Source organism: Stomoxys calcitrans, chromosome 2 (genome assembly GCF_963082655.1).
Source record: "Stomoxys calcitrans chromosome 2, idStoCalc2.1, whole genome shotgun sequence".
NCBI classification, from domain to species: Eukaryota; Metazoa; Arthropoda; class Insecta; order Diptera; family Muscidae; genus Stomoxys; species Stomoxys calcitrans.
Genome location: NC_081553.1, coordinates 132,307,728 through 132,325,084, shown reverse-complemented (window position 1 = coordinate 132,325,084; position 17,357 = coordinate 132,307,728). Strand labels below are relative to the sequence as shown.

The 17,357-nt window shown below is 35.8% G+C and overlaps 2 protein-coding genes and 2 non-coding genes across 10 annotated transcripts in view; 3 read left to right on the top strand and 1 right to left on the bottom strand.

The window, feature by feature from the left end:
* Positions 1-149: 149 nt before the first annotated feature.
* Positions 150-5,519, top strand: LOC106087943 (uncharacterized). Its single transcript, XM_013253163.2, has 5 exons — positions 150-266; positions 342-392; positions 457-932; positions 1,001-1,202; positions 3,710-5,519. Exons 1-5 carry the CDS (start codon positions 261-263, stop codon positions 4,850-4,852), a joined length of 1,878 nt encoding a protein of 625 aa, XP_013108617.1. The 5' UTR covers positions 150-260; the 3' UTR covers positions 4,853-5,519.
* Positions 5,520-7,620: 2,101 nt separating this feature from the next.
* LOC106087944 (phospholipase A2 inhibitor beta) overlaps positions 7,621-17,357 on the bottom strand; it is a 36,217-nt gene continuing 26,480 nt past the window's right edge. For 5 of the 7 annotated variants that reach the window (XM_013253164.2, XM_013253167.2, XM_013253169.2 and 2 more), the window contains 4 exons: positions 10,823-11,048; positions 10,358-10,761; positions 9,924-10,292; positions 7,621-8,542 (listed from right to left, as the gene is read on the bottom strand). In XM_013253164.2, the coding sequence (XP_013108618.2) occupies positions 7,976-8,542; positions 9,924-10,292; positions 10,358-10,761; positions 10,823-11,048 (1,566 nt within the window). In that variant the 3' untranslated portion in view covers positions 7,621-7,975. Of the gene's footprint in view, positions 8,543-9,923; positions 10,293-10,357; positions 10,762-10,822; positions 11,049-11,255; positions 11,334-11,639; positions 11,792-17,357 lie in introns of those variants that run through there. The other 2 variants (XM_013253171.2, XM_013253165.2) reach the window with 2 other exon arrangements.
* Positions 11,775-11,846, top strand: Trnaa-cgc (transfer RNA alanine (anticodon CGC)). The gene has a single exon. It is a non-coding gene; the product is annotated as a tRNA-Ala (tRNA).
* Positions 15,794-15,865, top strand: Trnaa-cgc (transfer RNA alanine (anticodon CGC)). The gene has a single exon. It is a non-coding gene; the product is annotated as a tRNA-Ala (tRNA).

The window sequence follows — 17,357 nt, the reverse complement described above, 5'->3', positions numbered from 1 at the left end:
ATCCATTTTGACTATTTCGTCATTTCGACTTTTTTCGATTGCAAAGTCGATTATTCATCTTTTTTATCCAACAAAAGTTTACTTTACTTTTTTATACACATAAAGTCGATTAATCGATTAGTCGAAAATAGCTTTGGGAACCCTAGTCGTGAGAGTTTCATTCATCCTCTCATTCCTACTGATTGTCTTTTATTTCATTTTTGTAGGAATGCCTAATATAATTTAAACAATTACCTGACTCCCACAAAAATAAAAAAAATATGAAGGTGAGTGTAATTTATATTTATTTACATAACTTGTCTCATTACATTTTCAATATGCTTTTGTTTTTCATTTTATAGTTGGATCTAAAGCTAAGTCCTCAACTCTCGGACGAACTAAAACAGAAAAAAGTACTGCAATTGGCAGATAGTTAAATTAAAGTAAGTTAATTACAGCGTTATTTCGTCCTTTCAGGCGGCCCGAGACAGTCTCATACACAAAATATTGTATTCTAAGAGATTGCTGGTTGATCACGTAGAAGCCTTGGAGCAATGCATGGTTTTCATGCAAGACCATCCGGCCATGTCTCCGAAGCAGGATAAGGGAAAAGATACCACTGATTTTGCCAACCGCATCGGTAGAATTAGCAGTAAACTGTTTTGGCCTGAAATATTTACCGCCCGTAATACATGCTTTCTATTGGGGTCAACAGTTTTGGAGCATTTCATTACACCACGTGCTATGCGTTTAATACTGATGCCAACTGCAGTGTTTGCTGGTGGCTTTAGTGCTTTATACGCAGTAAAGACAGTCTTTGGATTTCGGAATAAAATTGTAGAACGCGAATTGGAAAATCTCATACGCACAATTGATGATTTCGGCAATTGTATACGTCGAAATATGACGTATTTCAATGAGATCATAATTATGAAACAAATGGAATTAATTGAGTAAGAGGATTAAAGGGAATGGATATGTTTTTATGCATTGAAAATTGTGTACACTTTATGTATTTCAGATCTCGCCAAATTGAAAGGGCGTGGGATTGTATAACAGCGGCCAAGGAGGTCACGGAGATATTGTTTGAGGCCACCCGAAAGTTAGAAGCTCAATATCCCATACCCGCCCGATTTACACAGTATTATGCGCCTATGGAAGATCTAAAAGAATGTGACTACTTTAAGAATAATGTTACCGATTATAGTCCCAAACATATAAAAGTGAGTAATTTTTGGCGATATATTGCTAAATTATAACTTGTTTTCCAAAAAGATCAATTAAAGGAAACCCCTTTAGATTTAAACAAAATGACAACAGCTCCAAATTTATATCTGGACCTTGCGTTTAGCACACTATCTCACAAAATACGAAGCCAACTGTTTCCATATTGATCTCATTTAAAAATACGAAAAATCTCATTACAAAAAATTCACAATATTGCGATGTGTTGAAAAAAGAAATTATCCATTTAGGTCTCCATTTAAGGAACCTGGTTTCTGCTAGGTTTTTAGAGCTAATGCACAGACAATTGTTAACTAACATATCTACTTTTGCATATGAAGGGTGCCTAGAACACAGAAGTGAACTAATAACCACAACCGTCCTCTCTAGGAATAAGAATGGTGCAAAGTCTGCACTGCAGACACCCGGTTAACCTGGCTTGAGTGTTTTTTTATAAAGTCTGGTAAAATTGTTTTGAGACTGATTTTAAGGAGAAAATTAAGATTTTCAAACCACACAATTCCCAAAAAAATTTTTGGTGAGGTAGGTTGCACTTAAGCAGTTTTGAACAAAATGAAAATCATCGTTTCAACATTTTGAGTTTTGTACTGGCCAAATCGGTCTATAACCTGATATAGCTCTCATATAAACCGACCTCCCGATTTGACATTTTGAGCTCCTGGATTGCGCAATTTTTGCACGTAGTGTTCTGATACGACTTCCAAAAACTATGCCAAGTAGCGTCCAAGCCGTTCTTTTACCTGATATAGCTCCCATAGAAACAGATCTCTCCATTATCCTTGTTCGGTTCTTAGAAGCTTTATATTTCAACTAAATTTATTTTGTGTAAATTTTTAGCAGAATCTATGGTTCCCAAGATTCGGCTCGGCCGAACTTAGAATGTTCTTACATGTTTCTACCTTAGATAATTGTCACTTACTTGTATGTTATTGGGTTGCCCAAAAAGTAATTGCGGATTTTTCATATAGTCGGCGTTGACAAATTTTTTCACAGCTTGTGACTCTGTAATTGCATTCTTTCTTCTGTCAGTTATCAGCTGTTACTTTTAGCTTGCTTTAGAAAAAAGTGTAAAAAAAGTATATTTGATTAAAGTTCATTCTAAGTTTTATTAAAAATGCATTTACTTTCTTTTAAAAAATCCGCAATTACTTTTTGGGCAACCATACTTCACGCCATGCCGCGCTTGGGCACAGGTAGTGCATTTATCTGGGAGTGTCGTATGCAGTTGTGGTGGCCTTCGTCTTTTTTCTAATTTTTACAGCCTAACTTAAAACGACAGTGGCATGCTAACACAGCAAAAACGTATTCATTCAATTCGGCTTGTGCAGCCCTTTATAATAATTAAAGTGGAACCTTGAAATGTCGATGCCGCTCATTATTTACTCTTTACGTATAGAAATTTGTTTACTATTATTACCCTTAAGTTGGTTTAAAGCTGATATAATGGCACATCCCAAATTTCGTCATTCCATTCGCAACACCTTGAAATTTTCGTCTAAGAGGATTTTCTGTGTCATTACACTTTAAGTCGATCTAGTCATGTCGGTCCGTCCGTTAAATAAATTTAAATTAAATTAAAATTAAAGCTAGGCACTTGAAATTTTACACAAACACTTCATATTCGTGTAGGTCGGTTGGGATTGTAAATAGACAAAATCGGACCATGTTGTGTATAGCTGATATATATTGTTTTGACTTCTTGAGCTTCCAGAGGGTGTAATTCGTATCCAATATATGTGCCATGTATGTGTCAAATCGGCCCATAACCTTTTTGCGTGCTACTTATAAAATCCCTAATTATTTTCCATACCACGGCCCTAAGTTGGTTTATGCCAGGCATTGTGTCCCCACCTAAGTGCCGGTGTCTTTTAGCCGCGAAAGCCGGGCAATGTGTGTCAAATGCACCAAGGCACAGTGGCGCGGTTTTAGTTTTTTCGTTACAAAAATCATATCTTTTGAACTGAATAAGATAATTGAATGATTTATTTAAACGCCATATGACACATAAGTGTTAAGGCTATAAAATGAAAAGGGTGCTACGCCTTTTAAGCGCTTAGTTATGTCTTTTCAAAGTAAAAATTTGTGGAAAAATGGTAACTAAGTGGAGTAATTTTTTATTTAATTTTAGATTTTTTCTCATTTTTTAGGCTTCAATATTTTAAAATTACCAACCAAAACTTAAAGAAAAAATTTATTTTCAAATAATTTTAAAATTTTTTTACAATTTTCATCATAATTCGAAATGTAGTTTTCCAAAAATTTTAAGTTGTGAAGCGCATAACTTTTAACACCAAAACCTGTTTCCTCTGTCTGCGACCTGGTGCAACTTCTCCTCATCTTCCCCACATGCCCTACACATGCTATAATTTGCCGCACCTATTTTGCATAAGTGACTTCGTAGTCCTAATCACCTTAATCCATTAGAACGCATTTATACATAAATCATTTTTTAATATTAATTATTTTTTGATATCTACTTTCTTAGGATTTTCACAACATTTTCGCATACGTCCAATCGCAATTTCTGCTGCGTTTAGCTTTAACCATCTCCACAAAACCCTCCCTAAGTCAGCTTAATGATGAATTGAAGAAAATTGATTGCCTTATAAGACAGTTAGTGCTTGAGGAGGAAAATCATTTTAAGAATCTTGCGGTTGAGCAGAACAAAAAAAAATCCCTTGAGTTAGAAGAATTGAACGCCAATAGAGCGCTTAGAACAAGAAACGACCCAGTGGGTATTCTGCAAGACTCTTCATTAAAGCTGAGTGCTCGTATGGTGGCTGTAGCCGGCGAATGCCAAGCTCTGGACATCACCCTGCAGCGCCTGACCGAAACCGAAAATGTGAAAAAGGATAACGCCAAACATTTAGTCGAAGTAGCAAACAATATGCGAAGCATTGAAAATGCCCTATCTCTTTGCTTTGACGATTTTCAACGCCTTATGTTGGTCTACAATAAGTTTTTGACCAGCAAATTAGATTTAAAAGACGACAGCGAGAAGAGTGACCATAAATCCCATGAAACTGATGATGAATTCCCTGAAAACTTTCTACGTGTTGAGATTTCACAGAATATGAATGAAGCCGAGCCGAGGGACGATTTTTATGCCTATATGTTTGACGAAAAACAAGCCAAGATTGAGCAAGAGCAATTAGAAAAAGAACAACTGGAGCAGCGCAAAGAAGACATGGAAATATTGAATTTTGAAAGACGCATAACTAAAGGGAGATTTAGACCGGTTCTTAAACAACTTAAAGGTCGTATTGACCCTATACGCAAGGTCATGTTGGAAAAGGAACGTGAAGTACTGGCAGCCAAAGGAATAAATGTTGATGAATTGTTTGACAACGAGCAGGAAAGTACTGACGAAGATTTGACCGAAATAGTAAATGCTTCGAAAGAACAGCAGTGCGTCGAAAATGTATCAGATGATGGTAGTGAGGGCAGTGCAGATTTGGAGTTTGAACGGCGTACAAAAAAATTGAAAGAAATGGATAATTTTGCGGAAATGCGCAGCTTTTTAGCACAAAAACAGCCCATTAATTTATTTAAATTGGACGCTCTACCATCAGCGTCCAATGCTTTAGGAGATGAAGATATTTTAGAAAGTGGTGAATCTTTTGTTTAGACGCCATAAGTAAATAAGATATTTGTCGATCCATGCGGTTACGAAAGAGGACACATGAAAACAACAGGGGACTGATGCATGTAAAACCCCCGCGTCCTAATTATGACTTGTATTCCGGAAAACAAGGAAGGACAAACGACGGAAAATGAATTCACAAAATATGAAGTGCTTGCCTCTGGTATAAGTTGGACAACAATGCCGGCCTTGAAGTGGAACTACCATAGACTTTTTTTAAAATAAAATATCATCAAACTCGTCTTTTGCTCAAAAGAGCTCGAAATAAGAGCGAGAATATTTTTTCTCAATCCTAAAGTTCTCTTTTTTAATGTGCATTTCGATGTCGACATAAAGCAAAACATGAATGAAGACTTCAAAACATTGAATGAAATTCAGATGTCTTAATTAGGCCTCAGGAATCTATTATTTACATTATCTCAAATTGAAGTGTTAGTTTACAGGAAAGTTTGGGTGCATGAAATTGGAATGTTTAACATGCACCATTTTTTTTATATGTAATATACAAGTTGTTATTTGAATGTTCGTTTTTATTTTGTTAAACATTTTGCACATATTTTATTCTAAATATTTTTCCTAATTACTCGACTTATTTATCTAAGAATTGTATTTAACTTTTGTAAATAAAGAGCGATGGTATTTGTAATATTTATGAGCAAACATCTACTTTTATTGGAATCCATGGTCAATTCTTCTATAGAATGTTACAGCTAAAGGAATTTGAAAGCAGACATTTCAAAATGTTTATTGGGTTACGGAAATGGTTTAGAATTATGGCAAGAATTATTGCATTCCAAAATTATATTATTTGCTGTTTTCTAAATGTGTAATACATTACGAATGTGTTATACATCCAAACTTAGTCTCATTTGTTGCAACTTTAATACAAAAGTTCGCAGGATTTCACACATCGTCTTTACATTGATACAGGTACGTTTTTCGGTTTAAGGGTTGTACTATGTTCACTTTTAGCGAAATTTTTTCATGATTACTATTTGTAGTTAATAGATTTTGAAGCAAAAGAACTTGATGATTTCAATCAGTAGGACATTCCCTCATTACTTACAAAAAAAAAATCATAAAAGAATTATGTTATCATTGGGATTTTTTTAGTGTCTCAAAAAAGAAACCGTAAAAAACATGTGTTTCAACGGTGAAAACGATCATCGTACCCGCCATTAGAGACGAAGTCTATTGAAATTGGAAAAAATCGGTTTAAATTTGGAGCTTATATTGCAATAATATTGTAATTTTTCAACCGATTCCTACGAAAGTTTCTCTAATTAGAAATAAAGAAAAGAAAATAACTAGAAAGTTTCTCTAATTACATTTATCAAAATCTGATTAGATTTAGATATAGCTCCCATATGTTATATGTATCGCCCGATTTTAACTTCATGAGCCTTTGTAAGCGCATGTAGCTACTAATCTCCCAAAAATTTTGCATAACGCTTTCCTCTACAATATCTCCTCCACAATATCTAAGGAGCATGGTCGATATTGGCCCAGAATTCGATATAGCTCCCACACATATGTTCGTCCGATTTGGAGTAATATTGCAATAAGGTGGTCATTCGTTAACTGATTCACTCGAAATTTGGGAGAAAGAATTTCCTTCTGACTCTCGACATTACTGGTGAATTTCATAGAAATCAGCTTCGCAGCTCACATAATATTCGCCCGATTTTCACCTCTGGACCAAGCAAGAAGCGCATTTATTCACCAATCTTCCCAAAATTTTCCACAACGCTTATCTCGACGATTACCACAATATCTAAAGAGTTTGGTCGAAGGTGGTTAGGATTTAGATCTAGCTCCCAATTTCCACTTATAGGGTAGGTGTCGACTTTTACCTTCCATACTTGTTTTATTTTGTTTTTGTGTTTTTAATGACCAATGTGAGTATTTAATTTTCTCATATTTTATTAACGGGCTTTTTGGTCACATTGAGGATTATTTAAATAAACCAAATCATTTTCATTTTTCTCTCGAAGAAGATGGTGCATTTCCGAATATTGTGTTCTCTGACGAGAAAAATTTTCAAATTAAAGAAACTCCAAGTGTTTGCATTAACCGAACGCAAGTACTAGAATTTAAGCCGACAAATGCCCAACTGAAGTGATTTTCATTCTCAAGTGTTGATACTTTGACCTGGGGTCAAACTAAATGTTCCGGACTTATTTTCGTCTACACAATTGCTGTCCACTTCGCCAGCGATTGTGTGCTAGAAGCGCTAGAAAATGTTGTCAATTTTTTTTAATAAAAATGTAACTTTATTTTTTTTTTAATTTTGTCCAAACTATGTTGTTGTTGTAGATCGTTGATTGTCCGCGAATGCAATTGCAGCTACTCCGTACGAAGCATGTGACTAATCGCAACTTATAGACTTATAGCCCGGTAGCTCTCAGCTGAGTTTCTCGTGATGACGAACACCATACAAATCGGAGCTCAGATTTCCCGTACCGGGATGGTTCTGGCTCTGGTGTACGACTGTGGCATAAAACCTTAAATTTTTATTGAATTTTAGTAATTGTTCGTCGTTGTTGTTGTTGTAGCAGTGTGTTGTACACTTACACTGAAGGGACAGCACCTACCGATGAAGGACTTCATCGGGTCAATTCGGTTCGTACAATCGGCTGCCATGAGATTGAATCCTTCATCGTAATAGTATAAAGTAAATGGGATCGCCATAATGGCTACGATTTATTGGAAATTAAAACATGACATAAAATAAAACATAAACCTTAAATAAATTTAAGTAATTTTCACAAATTTATTTTTATTTTCGAAAATGGCAAAAATTCGTCTAACTTTTCGTCATGACTGTTTTTAAATAACAAAATGTGGCAATGGCAATGTACTGGTGAATATAGTTTTGCTTTTATGAAAGTTATAAAAATACATTTATATATAAAGGCGGTACGCATTATCATTAAAAAGCAATCTTTGGTTAAAAATCTTATACTTTTTATAACTTATACCAATATCTACAAAATGTATAGCTAAAGCTTAATACAATTAACTAAAAAATAAATTTTAAAATCAGACTTAATATCTAATTAGGAAAATTTTGCACGCAAAAAAAATACTTTTTCATTTTGTTGTACTTCATACTGCGGGAGAAGTTACACTCCTGCCTCCGCCATTGACGGCAGCGCCATTGGTGTGGCCATGTGAGAAAGCTGATAAATTGCTACTTCTGACGCTGGTATAACGTATGGGCTCTACACCAAAGTCGTCGCGCTTTAAACGCCTCCGTATGCAAACAACAATTAACCCGATCATAAGGCCCAGTACCACAACGACAGAGGCAGTGATAACCGTTAAAATTACATAGCGCTTGCGGCGAAATCGTGGAGGATCTTCGTCGATAACTTGATATTTGACGGGTATTTGCATGGAACACACTTGAGAGGCAGTTAAATTTGATAATTTAGCACCAGAAAGGATATAAGGCGTATCACAGCGTGTCAGGTCACCTTCGACCATATGGTGAGACCCAGCATATTCTAAAGTTTTCAAGAGGTCGCAGTTACACATCCATGCATTACCTTCTATTTTAAAGGTTTTCAACATAGGCCAAGGGTTAGGCCAGGTGACGTTGGTGTTGTTTAATACTATTGAAAGATCGATGTTTAACGTTAACGATGATAGGTGACAATGGGATATGTCCAACTGTAATGAAATTATGCAATATTTGGGTTTAAAAAATTCCAAAAAATATAATGTTGTAAATGAGTTAGAGAGATACCCTCTTCGCCTTTTCATATGAACAACAGCCAAATTCTTATAAAAATTAATAAATGAAAAATATTTGAAATAACTAAAAACACTTTTAACTCTAAAACAGAGTGTTCTGTTCAGCATTCAGAATTGTTGCGAAAAACTTTAACAAAATATCATACTTTTTTATACCCTCCACCATAGGATGGGGGTATACTAATTTAATCATTCTGTTTGTAACACCTCGAAATATGCGTCTAAGACCCCATAAAGTATATATATTCTTAATCGCCATGTTATTTTAAGTGGATCTAGCCTTGTCCGTCTGTCTGTCGAAAGCACGCTAACTTTCGAAGGAGTAAAGCAAGGCGCTTGAAATTTTGCACAAATACTTTTTATAAGTGTAGGTCGGTTGGGATTGTAAATGAGCCATGTTTTTATATAGCTGCCATATTGACAGATCTTGATCTTGACAAGCACGTGGTGTTTTGGTATCACTTCCAACAATTGTACTAGGTATGGTTCAAATCGATTCATAACCTGATATAGCTGTCATATAAAACGATCTGGGGTGTTGACTTCTTGAGCCGCTGGAGGGCGCAATTCTCATCCGATTTGACTGAAATTTTGCATGAGGTGTTTTTTGTGACTTCCAAGAACTGCTGATATAGCTGCCATATAAACCGATCTGGGATCTTGACTTCTGGGCATTAGAGGGCGCAATTCTCATCCGATTTGGCAGAAATTTTGTACATTAGCTTCTCCCATGACCTTCAACATACGTGCTCAATATGGTCTGAATCGATCTATAGCTTGCTCGCTACAGCTCCTATATAAACCGATCTCGCGATTTTGCTTCTTGAGTCCCTACCAGGCCCAATTCTTATCCGAATGGAATGAAATATTATACAATGACTTGCACAATGTTCAGCATTCAAATAATTTATGGGCCGAATCTGACTGTAACTTAAGATAGCTCCATTAGCATTAGAACTCGACAAATGCGATCCATGGTGGAGGGTATATAATATTCGGACCGTCCGAACTTAGCACGCTCTTACTTGTTAAACATAAATAATTACATGCATTTTTTGTACTAACTCAATCTTACATTCATATTACACTTGGATTAATTGTTTATAAGTGCTCCCATCCTAAACTGAACACTAGAACAGAAGACAAAGCAATCTGAATATCTTGTATAATTCCCAAAATATTTGCTATTATGTGCATAGTACGTGTTGTCGTCTATTATCGCATGATAAACTAGACGTTTCGGTAAAATATATGTAGGTATGGAAAACGCTAAAATTAAATATTGCCATGTACTTACGTATGTTAGATTCAAAGACTGCATCAAACCATTGAGGTCGAATTTTTCCATATTGGGATTATGGGAACAATCTAAATTTGTAAGGTGTTTCAGGTGTGAGAATGTATTGTTCGGTATGCCTTTCAATGGGGCCATCCCACTAATATTGAGATGTGTCAGCTTTTCAAGTCCCATGAAAGTTTTATCCTCAAAGCCGGAGAACATGTTTCCAGCCAAATTCAAAGAGTCTAGGGTTTTTCCAATCATACGAAAATTACTGGGTAAGTGTACAAACTTATTTCCCGCCAGATTTAGAGTTTTTAAAGAGATAAGTTTTTCAAATATTGCCGGAGGTATTGTATTTATGTCAGTATAAGAAAGATCCAGATTCTAAAAGAAAAAAATTGTTAGTTCGATATATGCGATTTAATTTTAATCGCCAACGATTTGCAAACCTGAAGTCGAATTGCAGATGACAACGCCGCCGTGGTGGGTGTGTCCAAAGTCTTGAAGTTGTTGTGGCCCAAATTGAGTATTGTCAAATTGGGCGTATGCTGAAATAGATGCCTATCCAAAGACTGCAAGTGATTGTGACTCAAGTCCAACTCAATCAATGCTATCGACTCATAACTGTTGAGGTGATAGGGTCCTCTGAACACGTCTGGTATTAATTCTTCGGCTGTGATGGTGTTGTACGCCAAATCAAGCGCCACTATATTCGGAACATCCATAAATGTAGGAGATTGTAAGTACTTTATACCACAATGGCGACATGCAAAACTGAGAGTGGCATTGGTAGCCGGTAACTGCTGCAGTAGTTCGATTGTGTTGCCCGAAAAACTGGCAACAATGGTCGTGTCTTTGAAAGAAAGCAAAAAAAATGGTTGAGAAGGTCCAAGCGAGAAGCGTCAACAACATACCTTTTTGTGATCTACCAAACTCGTTTGGCCATCGTGCCAGGATGTGCTTAAATCTCTTCGCGGAGCAGTTAAGCATGTGATGTGCTTTTTGGTTAGTTTTTGGGTTTGCAGACTTTTCTGAGCATACGCAGGTGCTACATATATTTTCAACATTTTCGTAAGGTATGTCTTCGTGTTGGGCAGCACCTATTTGCATCCAGCCAATAGCAAATATCAATCCTATTAGCTGTAAATAAAAGAAAATTTTAATATTTACAATATTTGAATTGTTATCTAGTTCGATGTATGTGGGAATTTGTAACTTAAAATAACTTTTTATCAACAGACGGAACATTCTGCTTTCATGCTGCTATGTAGCCCATAATGTTTCGTGAAAATATCTTAAAAAAAATGCAAAAACCTAACACCAATGTCTTGCTTAGTCTTGCCTTACCTTTGGCAAGACACCTAAGTCTCTTTGCCCTGTTCGAAAAATAGCTAAAGTAAAAGGCAACATTTCATTTTTTGAAAAGTAAAGTTTTTCCATCTCTCGCCTTTTTTCGTTGCTTTCAATACGCGAATGGAGCTAACGTAACGAATTCGTAACAGGGTGGTTACAATAAAAAAATGTTTTTGCTATAATTTGCAAATGGCAGTTCCAACACTAGAGCGAGCATTCACAATAATCACTTCAGTTATGTAGAGTTTGCAGTATACACCACACCACAGCACACCACACCAAGCAATGAACGTATGACACACCAACCACGGCAAGCAAAGCAATTCTATTTATAAACAAGGGACATAGAAAGAGGTAATAAAATTAGATTGTCGATACCCCTTTTGTTACCGATGGTACGATGGCGAGAGAATGACGACTCTGCGTACAAAAGTGGCAAAAATAATTGGCTGTTGCTAATGTATTAATGCATACCAAGTAAAAGTGTGGCTATTGGCAGCCGGCGCGTTACTTGGGGATGTAGCTCAGTGGTAGAGCGCTCGCTTCGCATGTGAGAAGTCCCGGGTTCAAACCCCGGCATCTCCAGTCGTGAGTTGACGACTTCTTCGACTACATTGAGTTTGGAAACGTCGTTTTTTATAGCTGTAATTGAAACAAAATTAGGCCGGACAGTGTACAGAAACATAGAAATAAAATAAATGAGTGTGGATGTACAAACGTAAAAAACAAAGCTCATTTACTTTACTACATTTTTAAACAGAGAGTTATTGGATTTTTTTTAATTATTTTTCTTAATTATGTGCCCTTTCAAAAAATAGCAAAAAAATATATTTCCGGATACGAAAAACTCAGACTTGGGTCTGATCGTCAGATCTTATATATAGCTTGTCTACACATAAAAAATAGCTTAAAGTTAAAGATTTTTTCCTCGACCGAAAGATTTTGTTAATTATTGCGTAAAAATGAGCGAATCTAAGGCGCTACATTCTAATGCACATAATATTCTGTTTCGAATTTCGATTGCAGACTAGTTAAGTTTTTGCTTCACAGATGGCTCTCAATTTAATTTTTTTTTGAAATATTCTATTTTTCAACAGGCGGCCGTATTCACAAATGTTAATGAAACCTTAAAATAGGTTTATTTGGCAGTTCTATAAAGGTAATCTGTCAAATCTCTATAAAGTTTTGTGAATAGCCGTGATAATATTTACTTAAAATTAAAGAAATGTATAAAGCTCATTGTCCCAAAGTCAAATTCCAAACATTCAACGATATTTTGAACTTCATGTACAAATTGTTGTATTCAAAAATAATACATAAGTTAAACGATCTATTAAAATTTTATTAAGAATAAAAATTCTTTAATATCAAGTAAAAAGATCGTTCCAAAGAAGGAAATGTTTCCCTAAAAAGTTGGAAAAATTAACATCTTTAAATCATGTTCGTTATCTTCGGCTTAAATCTTGAAAGATAGGACAAAATTTTTTTCGGTGTAAAAAAATTTATCGATATTACGATACCACTCATACCCACGTTTTCTCTTTATGGCACTGTATAGTACTTAAACAGTCCCCTTGAATTTTGTTCGATTTCAAATATTTTTCTGCTGCTGCACTCAGAGAAATTTGTTGGTAAAAACAGCAAAACTGATTGCCGCAACAACAGAAATGTGCTAAAAATGGGAAAGCAGTATTTTTTTTACCAAATGTTGGTACCTTGTTCGCTTTTTCCTAGCAAAGTCCTATTTTAAAAAAGGCAATCATGAATGAAAATGGAAACATGTAGATTTTTCTATAGCTAAATGTACCTGCAATTGGAAATACAGACGATCTTCTCTACAACGATTGTTCACTATACCCAATAAAAATTGAAAACCTCTCTATAGCGAACTTCTCTATAACGAATACTTCTCTGTAACGAATTGTTTTTAAACCGATAGTTGAAGTTCTCACACAAACTAATCTATCTATAACGAGTCTTTTGGCAATTTTTTTTAATGAAATTCGCAAAAAAAAGAATTTGGAACAAAACGAAACTCGTCCAAAGTAGATTATTAACGCACTTGTAGACAGACACAGTTTTTTTGCTTTGTTTTCGCTTTCCGTGTTCAAAAATAAAGAAAACTGTGGTTTGTAAAGTAGCATACGTTTAAAATAATTTTTGTAGTGATCTGACGACAGACAAAAAAATGGCAAAACGTAAAGGTGCATCAAATGGCAAAACGAAAAGGCGCATCTATTGAAGAAAAGCGCCATATTATATCCAAAGTTGATGAAGACTCCAAAAAAAAGAAGGAATGTCTGCTAGAACACTGTCAAATATTTTAAAAACTGAAACGCCATCCGCAATTTACTGTATCCAGTCGATTTCCGAACGTTAAGATGCCTAGATGCTTTACAGTGGGTTTGAATCGAATAAACTGAAAATCAGCCGTTTGAGAACGGGTAAAGAGTTAACTGAATTATGTGCAAAATTTCAAGGCCGCAATTCGTCCGAGCGATTCTCAACAGGTCACCTCGGCTTTAGGAAAGTTAAGGTCATGGGAGAAGCCGTTGTACAAAATTTATAATATAATAATTGAGCCCTCTAGAGGCTCAAGAAGTCAAGATCCCACATCGTTTTATATGGCAGCTATACCACATTTGGCACGGTTGTTGAAAGTTATAATAAAACACGTCGTGCAAAATTTTAGGCAAATCTGATAAGAATTGCGCTCTGTAGTGGCACAAGAAGTCAAGATTCAAGATCGGTTTATACGGCAGCTTTATCAAAACATGTACCGATTTAAACAATACATAGCACAGTTGTTGGAAATCAAAACGAAAAATGTCATATCAGGTAATAGACCGATTTCAGCCATACGTAGCATAATTGATGGAAGTCATAACAAAACTTCAGCTCATGTAAAATTTCAGCCAAATCGGAAAGGAATTGCGCCCTTTAGTGGTTCAAAAAGTCAAGTTTCAAGGTCGGTTTATATAGCAGTTATATCAGGTTATAGAGCGATTTAAACCATACTAAGTACAGTTGTTTAAAGTAATAGCGAAACACGTCGTGCAAAATTTCAGCCAAATCGGATAAGAAATGCGTCCTCTAGAGGCTCAAGAAATGAAAACCCCAGTTCGGTTTATATGACAGTTATATCAGGTTATAGACCGAGTTCAACCATGCTTAGCACAGTTGTGTGAAATCATAACAAAACACCTCATACTAAATTTCAGCCTAATCGGATAAGAAGTCAAGATCCAAGATCGGTTTATATGACAGCTATATCGAAACATGGACCGATATGGCCCATTTATAATCCCAACTGACCTACACTAATAAGAAGTATTTTTAGACATGGCTAGATCGATTTAAAATCCTTGACGATCAAGAATATACTTTATGGGGTCTTAGACGATTTGGACCAAATACTTATATGTACAAGTTATTGTTCAATTGTGTATAACAAAATATTAGTCTTTTAAGTAGCTATATCTAAAAACAAACCGATCTGAACCGGACACGGATGTCGAAGAGCCGAACATAAGTCACTGTGTCAAATTTCAGAGAAATCGGACTATAAATGCGCCTTTTATGGGGCCAAGATTTTAAATCGATATTTCGGTCTTTATGGCAGCTATATCTAAATCTGGACCGATTTGGGCCAAGTTTCAGAAAAATGTAGAAGAGTCTTGCACAACTCACTGTCCCAAATTTCGGCGAAATCGGACAATTAATGCGCCTTTTAGGGCCCCAAAACCTTAAATCGAGAGATCGGTCTATATGGCAGCTATATCCAAATCTGTACCGATCTGAGCCAAATTGAAGAGGAAGGAAAGCTTAACTTAACTCACTGTTCCAAATTTCGGCGACATCGCCTATTATGGGCCCAGAACCTACAATCGAGAGATCGATCTATATGGCAGCTATATCCAAATCTGGGCCAAATTGAAGAAGGATGTCAAGGGGCTTAATTAACTCACTGTCCCGAATTTCAGCAAAATCGGATAATAAATGCGGCTTTTATTGGCCTAAGACTCTAAATCGTCGGATCGGTCTATATGGGGCATGACAAAACGACAAATCGTCATCTTCAAAGATACCGATTAAGAAAAATTTATTATTTTACTAAAATTTCGGCTAAACTGTGAAAATTATGATATTTTTACAACATTATTGCTATAAACCCCATTTTCTTATCTTGCCTAAAATTAAATTTCTTAATAAAGTTGAGAGGCCATAAAATAATTAGTTCACTCTATCCGGACTCTATGTATACCCATAAAATGGAAATTTAAGATTTAGTATGAAAGTTTTTTAAATACATATTTATGTTATTTTTGCCATCTGAAAACAATAGAAAATGTTTGCTGTCTTACCAAAATATAACTGATTTCTCATTTTCAGTAGATTTTGTGCTGTATCATTTTATTACTAATAAATATCTCTGAGTGTATGTACACACATAACCAATTAGCTCCTTTAAGATTATGCGAGTTTTCTTCAGACTATATGAGTCGATTAGAAAAGTGGGCAACGTATTATCGGGGGATGTAGCTCAGTGGTAGAGCGCTCGCTTCGCATGTGAGAAGTCCCGGGTTCAAACCCCGGCATCTCCAAGTTGATTCATGCTTCATAATCAATACAAAAACGTTTTTAATTAATTGTTCGTTTTTAAACCCCACATCACTACAGTGGTACAGGGTATTATAACATAGTGCATTTGTTTGCAACAAACAGATGGAAGAGAGATGGACTTATTTGATAAGCATATAGCGACCGACTCAAAATCACTTTCTGATTCGATTGAGCTCTGTCCTTCTGTCTGTCCATGCTAAATTGTAATCAAAATATAAATTGCAATTTCCATACGATCATCTTGAAAATTTGGACAGACTTCTTTTTAGAGATAGAACGAAGCCTTTTATTGTTAACCTAATCAAACGAAATGTGCCATAAAGGATTTTCTTAGGACTCTCGGCATAATTAAAGAAATTTAAAGGAATCAGTTCAGTTTTAGATATAGCTCCCAAACATTAGTATTGTTTTGCTCCTGTTCCTGAGTGGAATGTTCATGGGCAAAATTTGCATTTTACATTAGTATTGTACGATTTCCACTGCTAGGCCTTTGCAAGTGAGTCTTTCAATCCATCTCCTAATGTTGGTAGTCCCAGAGGAAACTCTAGGACTACCCTAATACATACGTACTTTGATCGAATTCTGTTTAGATTTAGATGTATTTCCCAAATACACGCAAAAAAGAACAATTCGTTTGAAATTCGATGAAAGTATATGTTTTTTTGCGATTAATTCTTGCACAAATTTGGACAAATATAACGTTTTTTTACCCTGACCATACATACATCAGACAGTGTCCTGTCATGACGGACAAAATGACTGAGATGTCTCACAATGGGAGAAAATAGGGTAGATTGTGTGCAAAATTTCAAGGCCCTAGGTTTTCTAGGCGCCTTTTGGCTGGCTCCTAAAGTTGGTCATCTCGGTATTATAAAAAATTGTTTCGGCTGTCAAATCTTCATTTGTGGTCCGATTTTCAAAATTCTTTATTTCATTCTTTAGACCTCTTCAAGTCCAAATTAGGCCACATAATTTTGGAACGCTTACAGCCCCTTTTTGTGGCCATCTGTCATTCGTTGCCCTTCTTTCATACACAATAATATATCGTTAACGGCTATGTTCCAAAGTGGAGGGGACAGTACACCTCCCTGAGGTCTTCCTCTGCTGACCCATCTTTTAGATCTACAGATACCAAGCCTGCTTTAATGCATATTTTAGTAAGTAAGTTTTTAATAAACTTTCTTACGGTAGCCAAGCAATGCTACCATTGTATATTCCTTGACCCTCTATGTAGTCAACTAGGTCGTGAAGGGCTGTTTCAGTGATCTTGTCCCTACTACAGGGAGTTTGCCCTAAGATATGTTTCTATCAACCTCTCAAGAGTCTTCAACATAAAGGGTGGCAGATTAATAAGGCGAAAATCTTCCGCTTTCGTATGGTTCGGTGTTCCTGCTTTTGGAATGAAAATTACCTTTGTGTCTCTCCATCTTATTGATATTTACGTATCAGCATGTTACAAGCAGAGCATATCTC

What these genes read in the sequence shown, in the direction of transcription:
- LOC106087943 (XM_013253163.2), top strand. An exon ending in ACGAACTAAAACAGAAAAAA is followed by an intron (nt 393 to 456) that starts GTACTGCAATTG and finishes TCGTCCTTTCAG; the next exon opens with GCGGCCCGAGACAGTCTCAT. An exon ending in AAACAAATGGAATTAATTGA is followed by an intron (nt 933 to 1,000) that starts GTAAGAGGATTA and finishes TATGTATTTCAG; the next exon opens with ATCTCGCCAAATTGAAAGGG.